At 36.0% G+C, this 14,196-nt stretch overlaps 1 protein-coding gene across 1 annotated transcript in view; it reads left to right on the top strand.

Annotated features, from left to right (window-relative positions):
• The first annotated feature begins 5,065 nt into the window (after positions 1–5,065).
• LOC138391723 (ATP-binding cassette sub-family A member 9) overlaps positions 5,066–14,196 on the top strand; it is a 54,202-nt gene continuing 45,071 nt past the window's right edge. Inside the window, exons 1-7 of the mRNA XM_069481657.1 lie at positions 5,066–5,161; positions 7,052–7,259; positions 9,698–9,862; positions 10,471–10,574; positions 11,640–11,866; positions 13,490–13,631; positions 13,870–14,055. Of these exons, the coding sequence (XP_069337758.1) occupies positions 5,066–5,161; positions 7,052–7,259; positions 9,698–9,862; positions 10,471–10,574; positions 11,640–11,866; positions 13,490–13,631; positions 13,870–14,055 (1,128 nt within the window). The remainder of the gene's footprint in view (positions 5,162–7,051; positions 7,260–9,697; positions 9,863–10,470; positions 10,575–11,639; positions 11,867–13,489; positions 13,632–13,869; positions 14,056–14,196) is intronic.

Below are 14,196 nucleotides of genomic sequence, written 5' to 3'. Positions count from 1 at the left end.
TCTGATGGCATTATTACCAGGAGCTCATCTACAGCTGCTGAATCTCTTTGTTCATTTATGGACAATTTTTAAACATAAGTTCATGCCTTAACTTGTTCCATGAATGAGGCGCATCATAAAGGAACCTCCAGCAACTATTTCTGTCCTAAAGCCCTTGTCCTAGACCTGCTTTAGATTTTCTTCCTGTCATGTTCTCAGTTTTCATAGTCTCAGACTCGTTTTTTTTCCTCCTCATATTAACTTTCCATTGCTGTCGTAACAAATGGCCACAGACTTAATGGCTTGAAACAAAATAGATTTATCATCTTACAATTATGGAAGTTGGGAGTGTGATGTGGGTCTCGCTATGCTAACATCCAGGTTTTGGCAGGGCTGTGTTCCTTTCTGGAGGCTGTAGGGAGAACCTGTTTTCTCGACTTTCACAGCTTCTAGAGGCTGCCTGCATTCTTTTGTTCATGGCTTTCTTCTCCATCTCCAAAGCCAGCAACAGCACGGTGAGTCCTTCTTATACTACCTCACTCTGATCTCCTCACCTGCTCCCTGTTTCACTTTTTAGGACACTTGTGGTTACCTTTGGTCTGCCCAGATAATCAAGGGTAATCTTGCTACTTTAAAGTTACTTGATTAACAACCTTAATTTCATCTGCTATTTTAATTTCCTTTTTTCATGAATGTGACATATTCACAAGCCCCAGAATTAGAATGGGACCATTATTCTGCCCATTACCTTTCTCTTCAACTATTCCTTGCCTTTCAGCAAATAAATAGCAACACAGTATTCCTTGTGATAAACTATGATTAGGCTCCATCTCTGGCAGCGCCCCCCTGAGGCTGCCTTGAGTAAGTTGTCTTCCCATTTGAGCTGCCTCTCGAATACCAGAAGGGATCAGCATATTCATGGCTTACTTCCGCCCGGTGGTTGAACCATGAACCTCATCAGGAGCAACCTCATCAGTAAAACCATTGAAGAGAAAATAGCAACCCTATAGTCTCCATCCCTGTTCGATATAGTACTAGAGGAGGACACCACTGCCATGAAAACCCAGGCCTTATTAGTCAACTGGCCCTGTGCTCCAAGCACTGCACCAAAGCTTGAACTACTACCCTTGAATCATCTCCTGGACCAGTTTCCTCTCTTAGAATAGTGGGTTCTGATAACTGAGAGCAGGCTTTATGTTTTCTTTGTCAATTAGGATAGTTCTTGGACATTCAACTCTGCAACTCTCAGAGCATTTTTGTTATTCTTCCTGGTGTGAAGATAGTGAGACAGACCTTCTTGCAATGCAGTTATATAGCTCTGTCTGGGAGATACACTAATATAATACATTTGTCCCTTGCTCCCTATGGGGGGCTGGTTCCAGGACCCCCATGGATACCAAATCCATGTATGCTCAAGCTCCTTATATATTATAAAATGGTGTAGTATTTGAATTTAACCTACACATACCCTCCTGTATACTTTAAATCATCACTGGATTACTTATAATACCTAATATAATGTAAATGCTATGTAAAGAGTTGTTATACTATATTGCTTAGGGAATAATGTTTTGTTATATATGTTTTAAATTAGAATATGAGTACTCTCTGTAAACAATTCTATGAAGATTTGCTAAAGACTTGACCCACATACTGGAAAGTGACAGTCTGGCTGACTGGTGGATCTATGTGTAAACCTGAAGCCTAGCACACTCTCTCTCTTCCTGTAACCCTGGGTCCTTATGTGGGTTACCCCCAAGGCCAAGGCTAAGCCCATAAGAAGGCAGGCATTGGTGATTATCTTCCACTGACAACAGCAGAGCAACATTGGTGCTTGCAAATAATTATCCCTATATTGACTTCAATAGTATCCTATTAGAATGAAGTGCCTGTTCAAGGACCTCTAAGCACTATTTTATATGACTCATTTACCTGTTTTCAGCCCATCCCTCCTCGACCTCCTACCTATCCACATATGCATGGGCATTTTACAGCCATCATGGGCTGGAAAATCAGTTTAGGTGCTCTTTTCTACCGGCAGTAGAAGTGGTACATCTATTTTACAAGAATCGGGTTTGCCCATAATAACACTATACATATATTTTTACCCAACAGACCTTTCCACAATAACTCTATTTTTATGCCCATACTTTCCCAATAAAAATCACTTTCACATCACTGGAGACTGGTTAAAAACTATGAGAATTCCAGATCTTTCTACCTCTTGGCATGTTCATAGGAAATCTCCAAATTGACCAAATGTCACAGGTCTGGCCTTTATTTCTGTACATCTCCACCACTACAGATTCAACTATTCCAAAATAATCAATGCCATTATCCTTCTACTCTAGTTCTTTCTGCTCACTATATCATGCACAGCATAGCGTATCTCATTAGGGTTCACCTTATAAAGTAGGCTTTTGTAATTCTCCGAGAGGATGAAGGATGAAGCATTGAAATATACAGGATAAGAGATTCAGGATTTTATTTCCTTGTTTCTTCTGCTTCTATCATCTGAAAGAGATTGTAGAGCATTCGTAATTTCTTCCTTAACTGTTTAATAGAATTTCCCAGTGAACCCATTCACTGGTGAACTACCAGTTAGTTCATCAAAGCAAAGAAAATCAGCGATGAAGAGAGGCATTACCTAATGATAAAGGGATAAATTCTCCAAGAAGACATAACAATCTTTAACAACAGCATGTCAAAATACATGGGATAAAAATTGATACAACTGCAAGCAAAATAAAAACTGCAAGGAATCCACTATTATAGTTTTCCTTAATTTGAGGCAAATTTTAATAATTTGGCTGACATTTTTGTGTGTAGTGGGGAGGTGAGTCTGTGGTTCAGGGTTAAAACATTTTCTAATTTTATTGCAAATGGATATTTCTTATTTTTTTGGTCCATTTTGATAGATTTATACAGAGGAAATTGAGCAAATCACACTTTTTTCACTTCCACCTTAAAGCTATCAGCTGATTTTTGTTCCTTTATAAACAGTTTCCTTCCTCCTGAATGCTACCCCTCCCAACATGATTCATAGAGACTTTTCTTTTATCTTCACATTTCAAAATATCCTTTTTTGGTCATTGTATTTGATACTTGGATAGCCTTTTTGGGAAACAAATATATCTTCTTACCAGTCTGAAAGATTAATTTCCATTGTACTTTTTACAATGTATTTTTCTTGCAACTGTGTTTTCTTCTTTATAGATAACTCTTTACTAAATACTTTGGATTTTTTTTGTCTATTTCATGTATTTTTATTTCTCATTATTTTCAAAAAGTGTTTTAATTTTCTTTGAAAATTTAGGAGGACTACAAAATTTTTCTCTATATTATTGGAAGATTTTATGTTATTTACTGACTCCAATGAGAATTTTAAGTCATTATTTGCTTTTCATTTTACCTATTTTCTTTCTTGAATGTTTTATAGTCATTAAATGCAAGATTTAAAATCTTTTCTCCTATCACGTTTTTGTTCTAAAAATTCTGTATTTTCTCTTTGTCTTCAGTGTAATCTTATCTTTTCTTACATTCCAGCATGCTGGGCTTGCTGATAATGACTGCAGAAACTGAAGCCTGAGAATAAATAGCCTGAGTGGATTCTTCCTAGAGTTCCTCATTGCCTGCCCAGATGCTGGTAGGATCTCTGATCTTGCACTGAATGGAGAATTGTCCTACACATTCCCTGGCTAATTTTCTACGACAGTGTGGCACACTGGTTAAGAGTGAGGTCTCCAGAGTTAAAAATCTGCTTCTACCACCATTAGCTATGTTTGGCGAGTCATTTTGCCTCCTTGTGCCTCATTTTCCTCATCTGTAAAGTGGGGAGAATAATAGGGTCTATGCCAAAGGTTTATTGTGAGGGTTTAATTAATTCTTATAAAACATTTAGAATTACCTGGATCATAGGAAATCATCATTAAATGTTAGGTAACATTGCTTCTTCTTCATTATCCAATATTCAAACTACCCCCAATCTCTTTGTTCCAGTCATCCTGAACAATATGAAATTCTCTAAAATTCCCATGACATTTCTATCTACTTGCCTTTGGGTTTTGCTGCTTTTGGACTTATTGTTTGTTTGTTTGTTTTCTTTTCTTTTTTTCTTTTTTTGATGATTATATTTGGACTTTTGGGAGATTCAATTATAAAAGATCAATAAAAGTTTGTGTTAATTATACTCTTGAATTCATGGTACACAAAATGTTTGGTTCAAAGAAAGCTCCTATCTTATTTTGGTTATTTATTTTATTTCAAATTCCCGCTTTACTCTCAACCTCCATTCCTATTTCCTACTGCCAAACGTAAAATTTTTATCACATTTGATAGTGATTCTTTACTTCCTTGATATTTTTGAAAAATGTGTATTGCATGTAGTGTGAATTAATATTGTACTATAACTCTGAACTTTTCCTTTTTCCTTCTTTCTTTCTTTTTTTTTTTTTTTTTGAATTGACACTATGTTTTTAAGATCTCTTCATGTGTATGGGTGGGTATCAATCCATTGCTGCTGAATCCTACATAGTACTCTTTGGACTGTATCCATCAAAATTTGTTTTATAACACCATACCATAATAATCTACATTATAAAGAACATCCTTGCACAGGTACCCTCATGAAGCCAGGTGAAAATTTCCTTGGGATAAATACCCAGGAGCAGAAGTGATTGATGATAGGATGTTGCTACGTAGTAATGAATTAGTACTAAATCACCAAAATCACGGGGTAAGTTTATACCTCCACCATCAGTACATAAAGCTCCTTTCTCCCCATTAAACAGTTTAACAGTGCCAAGTGTTGGGGAGACAACAACACTTGACACTATCAACCCCTCTGATTTTTGCAAGTCTAGTGAGAGAAAAATGACATCTCTTAATTGTTTTGATGTTTATTTCTTTCAAGACTGAACATCTCTTCATATGGTTTGTTTTAGCTTTTTGGCTTCCTCCTTCTGTAGACAGGCAACTGGAAACAGCTGTTGTAATGTTTCTTTCTGGTTTGGTTGCACAATATTTTCTACTTCAGACCTTTACATTTACTTCCTTTCTGTCCTCTTTTTAAAAGAAACAGGTCAAAATGAACAAGAGACACATGAGTGTGGTTCGGCAGACATGGGCTCTTCTTTGCAAGAACTGTCTTAAAAAATGGAGGATGAAAAGAGAGACCTTGTTGGTATGGTTTGGGATCTATGTGTTCTCGTATTTAGAAGGTGAAAAAGTATTTTCGCAGGCAACACTAATTCTTTATCTTCATTATTTTATGTTTCATATATGTATAGTCTAATTAGCAGGCTAGAATTTTTTCAAATTCTGGGCTTTGCTATCTTTTCAGATAAAATTTATTTTTTCAAGTAAAATTAAATATATATCATTATCATATGTCCTGCTGAAGGCATTTTTTTAAAGAATTCATATTAAGAAACTTCCTGAAAAACAAAGCCACATGTATACTCCAGAGATAAAAATTCTTAACATCTGAGCTCATTTGAATCTCATAGGTGCAGAAGTTCAGGGCCAAAGCCAAAGAGGCATAGTTTAATTTTCAGAGTTAATTCAGAAAGTGATCCAAGATTTAGAAAACAATCAAAAGACAAATTGTAGCACTTCTACACAGTTGCACTATGAATACAGACAATGTCCATTTGTAAGAAATAATGGGCATATAAACAAACAGGAAAATAAAATGGCATTTGGAACTTTTACTTCTATTAAAATATTACTTATTTTCTTCTGATCATTAGAATGATTCAATGTGCTTTGTGTAGGAAATTCAGTAAATTCAGAAAAATATAATAAGTTAAAGTCTTCCATAAAATACTCATAGTTCAAAAGTTGGTATATTATCATCAGATCTTATGAATAGTGGTATGTGTGTGTGTATGTGTGTGTGTGTGTTTATTCAACAAATACGTATTGAATGTTCGAATTGGAAGTGAATAAAGTATACAAAAATTCCTACATGGAGCAAGGATTTTATAAATATAAAAGTTGAAATCTCATTCTATCTAGATGTTTTACTTCCAAACTTTTAATTCTTTTTTATATAAACAATATATCTGTCTAGTTTTCTATGTAGATAGACAGATATAGACATAGACCAACACATATAGCTCAAAGAGGATCACATGATGAATATAACATATAACTCCTTTAAAAGGATTTGTGTTTAGAATTACAGCTAAATAATAAAGTGGGGGCTTCCCACTAGGCTTCAAATGCATTCTGCTGCATTTCCAATTCCAGATTGTGGTTATAGTGACAAAGACTTTTAAAATTCTTGTTATGAGCAATATATTGGGACTATCCTCTTCCACATGCAGAAAGCAGAAGATAAAAGTACAACTTTGATCCTGTTGATGGAAGCTGGTTACCATGCCACCTACCATTTAATTATCATTGTCATTGAAGTTTTAACGTGACTGTAAACTGTCGGGCCATTCATGAAGCAATCTAGCCTTTATCATTGGCATAACAGTATAGTAAACTTAGATTCCTGATTACAGTTGAAATTGATGTGCATAGTTCTGTCTGGGTAGACAATGTGAATATTTCAAAAGTGCAGATTAAACTACAAAAGAAAATCAAGACATTTAAAAAACTGGGAGAGGGCCCAGCGCAGTGGCTCATGCCTGTAATCCTAGCACTCTGGGAGGCCGGGCGGGTGGATCATTTGACCTTAGGAGTTCGAGACCAGCCTGAGCAAGAGTGAGACCCTGTCTCTACTAAAAATAGAAAGATATTATATGGACAGCTAAAAATATATACAGAAAAAATTAGCCGGGCATGGTGGCACATGCCTGTAGTCCCAGGTACTTGGGAGGCTGAGGGAGGAGGATCACTTGAGCCCAGGAGTTTGAGGTTGCTGTGAGCTAGGCTGACACCATGGCACTCTAGCCTGGGCAACAGAGTGAGACTCTGTCTCAAAAGAAAAAAAAAAAAAAAAAAACTTGGAGAGAGAACAAATGAAATGCAAGCTGCATAATTGTTTTAAGTTGTTTGTGTATGATTAATCTGTGGTAGAACACCTATCAATTTGCTTCATTTTTGTCTCATTGCTATGCAGGAATGGCTTTTCTCACTTCTTCTAGTACTATTTGCATACTTTATGTCCTTCAATTTACATCAAGTTAATGACTCTCCTCAAATGCCTGCAATGTATTTGGGACGTGTAGATCATTTTAATGATTCTAATTATATTATTGCATTTGCACCTGCATCCAACACTACCCAAGAGATAATGGACATAGTAGCTTCAGCCCCATTCATGAAAGGTATGTTCTCTGGCTGTTCACAGTAATTCCTTATTTGCAAAAGACACAAATTCATTTTGATATTTCCTTGATAAATTGTGTTAGATGTTCAAGTTTCTGGAGTTTATTAACAACATTAATGTATACTTCTTTCCAGTCTCAAGGAGGTTTTCTTACTCTGTTCCCTAGTGTCCTATTTAGGAAATTCTGTTAAAAGGGTTATCTTCATTTTAGTACATAGCAAAATGAGATAGTTCAGGGTTATTTAAATGTATGGTTGTGAAAAGATTCTGGAAATTTTGGACAGTGTGTTTTTTTAATCTCTTAAAATACATAAAAACTGAGGGAGAAACTAGACAATAATATCAAAAACCCATGAGGCCTGGCGCCGTGGGTCATGCCTCTAATCTTAACACTCTGGAAGGCCAAGGTGAGTGAATCGTTTGAGCTCAGGAGTTAGAGACCAGCTTGAACAAGAGCAAGACCCTGTCTCTACTAAAAATAGAAAGAAATTATCTGGACAACTAAAAATACATATAGAAAAAATTAGCCAGGCATGGTGGCGCATGCCTGTAGTCCCAGCTACTCAGGAGACTGAGGCAGAAGGATTGCTTGAGCCCAGGAGTTTGAGGTTGTTGTGAGCTAGGCTGACGCCATGGTACTCTAGCCTATGCAACAGAGTGAGACTGTCTCAAAAAAAAAAAAAAAAAAACAACCCATGAGCAATATTTACAACAAAACCAGGTGACAAAGTGTTTCCTTGTACTCCAAAATATAAGTGAGTGGGGAAGAACCACCAAAAGCCACAAGATCAGTGTGGTACCTCTCTCTGGAGATGCGAAGAGTACAAAGAGAAGCAATGGGGTATCTGGTGGTCCTGAGGGCAGCACCTTAACAGTTAATATGTAATCACTGGAAAGCAGAGACAGCTGATTTGAGAACAGCAAAATAAACCATTTTCAGTAATTATGTTGTTGTTCCAGACAGCTAGGGAGCCACCAAGAACTGATAAGTTATATCCAAAGCCCTCAGCAATCAACTTGGCACAAATTGGGCTTCAACGGGGGCAATGATTTGAAACTCATCAAATAGATATTGATGTCCATGCTTTTATAATGTTATGAAAAGGACAATGTAACTAACTGTTTACTTTTAGAGGATGATACAGATTGAGCATCCCTAATCCAAAAATCTGAAATCCAAAATCTGAAACTTTTTGAGTGTCAACATGATGCACAAGTGAAATATTCCACACCTGACCTCATATGATGGGTCACAGTTAAAACACAGTCAAAATTTTGTTTCATGCACAAAATTATTTAAAGTATTGTATAAAATTACCTTCAGCCTATGTGTGTGAAGCATATGTGAAACATAACTGAATTTTGTGTTTAGACTTGGGTCCTGCCTCCAAGATATCTCATTATGTATATGCAAATATTCCGAAATGCAAAACAATCCAAAACCTGAAACACTTCTGATCCCAAGCATTTTGGATAAGAGATACTCAACCTGTAGTAATTCGTTCTTATGAAAATTTGTAAATAAAGGGGAAATACCAGCATGTATCCTATGTGAACCGTAATATTGCATGACCAAATAGATAATGGAAAAGTACTATTCCCCCCCCCCCACCGAAAAGTACTATTTTGTAAATGCTTTCTACTAATAATTTTTTTAAAATGATAGAACATCACCATTTTAAAACTCTCATTGATTAATGGACCTAGGCACCGTGTATCAACAGCTGCTAATATCTCAAAAAAAGAAGCAATTAGAAATTATGAGGCCCTAATTAAGCAACACGGCACCACCACCTATAGTCTGGTGAAAACAGTTTCCAGCTGTTGAATTGTAGGAAATACAGAGGACAAAGGAACACACTGAATTGCACCAGAAGTATGCACTCAATAAAATCCAGACTGTGAGAAATTATATGGGTTAAATGGCCTGGGTTTGATCAATAACATTCAGCCATTTACATTACATGTTTTAGACTAAACAAAGCCTACGAAGAAAACACTATCCAAATGTAACAATTTTATGCTGTTTTTGGAAATTTGGCCACATTGACACTACTGTCAAATGGAAATATATACTAGTATTATAGTATATATTTCAACATTAAATGGGTCTCTCTATACATGAATTTAAATGGATGCAATGGTATTGGTATTATTACAAATTCATTGTGCTTTAAATTATTGATCAAAAAGTTCATTTGGGAGGGCAGAATATGTTTGCAATAAAAGTGTTTGCCATATAACACCTGTAATTTTATCTAGAATGTTAGAAATTTGTGCTTCTCCCAGCTCATCCCCACCCGCAGGCCCAGAACTGCCTATAGGGAAGACATAGATTTAGTATAAAATACCTTCAACATAATTGACTATGGCATGCCGTCTTTGAGCCACATTGAAATCTTTTTAATTAACTACTCTCTTTTTTTCACGTGGCAGGAAGAACAATCACGGGATGGCCTGATGAAAAAGGCATGGATGAACTGGATTTAAACTCTTCTGTAGATGTAGTGAAAGTCATCTTTACTGATACCTTCTCATATCATTTGAAGTTTTATTGGGGATATAGAATCCCTAGGATGAAAGAACACAGAGACCATTCAGGTAACTTTCCTAGTAGAAAATACACACACACACACACACACACACACACACGTATATATATTTTGCTATTATTAATATATCAGTAGCCACAAGGGGTCATATGTGAGAGCAGAAGTAAATTAACTGCATAAATGTACAAAACATATACTTTTAATTTCTGAACATAAAAGAGATTCATACTTATTAAATACAACTTATATTCTTAACTACATCATTTTATTAAGAAATTATATTTACTATTATGTCTATGTTTCTCCAAAATAAAACCTCAACAAAATGCTCTTGCTCAATGATTGCCAAACATTTTTAAAAAGTTTAGTGCTTTCTTGGCACAAGAAACAGAAGAGCAAAGCTCAAAAAAAAATTATTGATAATGAGAAGAATTATAATATTGAATGAAAAATCATTGACAGCTGGTCCCAAAAACACTAATAAAGTAATTCTGTTGTATTCTCCTGGGGTGTGCTCTACTAACTTCAAATGAGAAGACTTACCATCCACTATATTATCATGGACTTTGAGTGCATTTTGAAACATTTGAAATTTTGATTTTTCCTATAACCAAGATTGTCCTATCCCATAATAATGGTTGTGTTCTTTTTCTAAAGCTCATTGTCAAGTAATGGATGAAAAAATCACATGTGAAGCTTCGATGTTCTGGGAGAAAGGTTTTGTAGCTTTTCAAGCTGCCATTAATGCTGCTATCATAGAAGTGAGTATTAAGTTAAAGGAACCTAATTGCATTACAAATTAAATTTTGGTGGATGGTGATTGTGTTAGTCTGTTGCATTGCTATAAAGGAATACCTGAGGCTGGATGATTTATAAAGAAAAGAGATTTATTTGGCTCACGGTTCTGCAGGCTGTCAAGAAGCATGGCACTGGCATCTGCACCAGGTGAGGGCCTCACGAAGCCTCCACTCAAGGTGCAAAGGGAAGGGAAGTAGCATCACATGGCCAGAGGAAGGAGGCAAGAGAGAGAGAAGGGAGGGGTACCATGCTTTTTTAAACAGCTAGCTCTTGCATGAACTAATAGAATGAGAACTCATTCATTATCATGAGGATGGCACCAACCCCTTCATGTTATCAGGGATATAATGAATTGCCCTATTCTATCACTTATTCACTTCATTAATAAGACACAATATTTTGAACAACTTCTATATTCAAAACATCATGCTAAGTAGTGGGGCTCAAAAAATAAGTAAAACACCGTCACTTTTCTACAGGGATACTGGTAATGGGGGAGATAGAACTATGGATATATAGTCATGATAAGATTTTAGGTTCTATCATAGAATTTTTATTTTTAATTTTTTTTAGAGTCAGGCACTCACTATATCACCCATCTGGAGTGCAGTGGCATGATCATAGCTCACTGCAGCCTCAAACTCCTGGGCTAAAACAATCCTCCTGGCTCAGCTTCCAGAGTAGCTGGGGGGCACATGCCACTATGCTTGGCTCTATCATAGAATTTTAAATGGTGTATTAAGCAAACAATGAAGTAGGAGGATACTCTGATGTGAGATATCAGGGAAGATTTACTATTAATAATTGAAGTGGCATTCCATCTAGTCTTAAAACATAAGTAGCATTTTGTCCAGTGAAGATGGTAAGGAGTCAAGACAAAATCTGGAGCATTTCAGGACTTACAAGGTGCCAGAATATATGTAATACACATGAAATGATTAAATGTATACTATTCCTTATTATTTAGCAAAAAAGCCTGAGATAATTAGATTGATGACAACAATTTGTTCATTGATATCTTTCTTTAGATCACAACAAATCATTCAGTGATGGAAGAGCTGATGTCAGTTACTGGTATAAATATGAAGATATTACCTTTTATTGCCCAAGGAGGAGTTGCAACTGATTTTTTCATTTTCTTTTGCATTATTTCTTTTTCTACATTTATATACTATGCATCAGTTAACGTTACACAAGAAAGACAATACATGAAGTCATTGATGACAATGATGGGACTTCGAGAGTCAGCATTCTGGTAAATCTCATGACTATAGTCCAGCATTTAAATGAAAATTAAAGAGAAGTTTATAGAGTGCATATAGAGGAAAAATTTCAGATGAACAAAAGAGTATTATGAAAAGTAAATCATCACAATTAATGACGTTAAAAAGAAGACATCCCAAAATATGATAGCATGTTCTACTTTAAGTAAAAAAAGAAAGCAGCTGTTTACTATGGACACATTATAAACCAATTGCCATATTTAACCCATAAAATATATAATTTAATTTAATTCCCTTATTTTCCAGTAGAGAAAACTAAAGTTTAAGAAGATTAAGTAACTGCCTCCCGGGATTACATAGTTACAATGGAGCAGAGAAAACATGAATCCAGGTCTATGTGACTGGAAAGCTTATTCTCTTTCCCCTTTACTTATTCTCTTTCCCCTATAAAGAACTTTCTTCCAGGCTGGGCGCGGTGGCTCACTCCTGTAATCCTAGCACTCTGGGAGGCCGAGGCGGGTGGATTGTTTGAGCTCAGGAGTTCAAGACCAGCCTGAGCAAGAGCGAGACCCTGTCTCTACTACAAACAGAAAGAAATTATCTGGACAGCTAAAAATATATAGAGAAAAAATTAGCTGAGCATGGTGGCGCATGCCTGTAGTCCCAGCTACTCGGGAGGCTGAGACAGTAGGATTGCTTGAGCCCAGGAGTTTGAGGTTGCTCTGAGCTAGGCTGATGCCACAACACTCTAACCTGGGCAACAGAGTAAGACTCTGTCTCAAAAAAAAAAATTAAAAAAACAAACAAACTCACACACAAAAAAGAACTTTCTTCCGGTTTCTTTGGCATTGATAATAAGAAAGAACGTATCTTCATATCTATCTATCCATCCATATATATCTGTATTCTATGTCCTATATCTATGTACTAATATAAATCTGTATCTATATCTAATCATCTGTATCAGCATTTGGTAAACTATGGACTATTTTTATACAATCTACAAATTAGGAATGCTTTTTACATTTTTAAATGTTTGGAAAAAATCAAAAGAACAATATTTTGTGGCACATGAAAATTTATATAAAATTCAAATTTCATTGTCTACAAACACATTTTTATTGGAACATAGCCACATGTCATTTACATATTACCTGTGACTGCTTTTGTGCTACAAAGACAGCATTGAGTGGTTCCAATGGAAACCATATGGCCTGCAAAGCCTAAAATATTTACAATCGGGCTACTTAGAAAAAAGGTTTCTGACTTCATAATCTATTTTTTTGTCCATGTTGTTCATACAATTACTTTACTGAAAGAACTTATCCAGAACTGACAAATCATCATAGATGTTTTCCCAGAAAAGTTCTCCCTGGAAACCTCTCCCAATTACACCCATTGTACTACCTAGCTTTTCTTAATTTGCAATTAGCTATCCATTTTACCTGTTTACTTGTTTACTACCTACCTTTCCCTGTGAAATATGAGCTTCAGTGCAGGGAGGTTTTCAGATTTGTTAGCTATTGTATCTTCTTTACCCTGATCAATGGTGAGCGTCACACACATAGTAAATGTTTGTTCAGTAAGGATTTATTCAGTAAGAATAAATGATTGAAGTAACAGCACTCTGAACTGATGCTTTGTTTCTCTGCTAGGCTTTCCTGGGGTTTGATGTATGCTGGCTTCATCCTTATTATGACCACTTTAATGGCTCTTATTGTAAAATCTGCACAAGTTGCCGTCCTAACTGGTTTTGTGGTGGTCTTTACCCTCTTTCTCCTCTATGGCCTATCTTTGGTGAGTTGATCAATTTAATCTCTCTCTCTCTCTCTCTCTCTTTCTCTCTCATTCTCATTGCTCCCCTCTTTCTCCTGCCAATCATTTGTCATTTGTTCTGTTTGCAGTATTTGTATGAGACAGTATCTGGGGGAGGGGGATTGATGAAATATACTATTATAACATAAAATTCCTTTTTTTGTGCTACTGATGGTTCTCAGTGAATTATATACCAGCTGAAGTTTTGCTCTTCTCTCAGATAACTTTATCTTTCCTGATGAGCGTGTTGATAAAGAAACCTTTCCTTACCGGCTTGGTTGTCTTTCTCCTTACTGTCTTTTGGGGGATCCTGGGATTCACAGTGTTGTACGGACATCTTCCTGCATTTTTGGAATGGACCTTGTGTCTTCTTAGCCCCTTTGCCTTCACTGTTGGAATGGCCCAGGTAAGGGTTAAGGTAGCTATGTCACATTTTACAAAACATTCTAAACAAATTCCCTCCTAATAATTCATGCAACATGTTCTAAGCACTAAAATTATATCCTACCTTTGCAAAAATGAACACTTAAGTGATAAGAGAAATTTT

The sequence above is a fragment of the Eulemur rufifrons genome, chromosome 9 (assembly GCF_041146395.1).
Source record: "Eulemur rufifrons isolate Redbay chromosome 9, OSU_ERuf_1, whole genome shotgun sequence".
Classification (NCBI taxonomy): Eukaryota; Metazoa; Chordata; class Mammalia; order Primates; family Lemuridae; genus Eulemur; species Eulemur rufifrons.
Note: the sequence above shows the minus strand (reverse complement) of the source record. Positions and strands in the feature narration are given on the sequence as shown.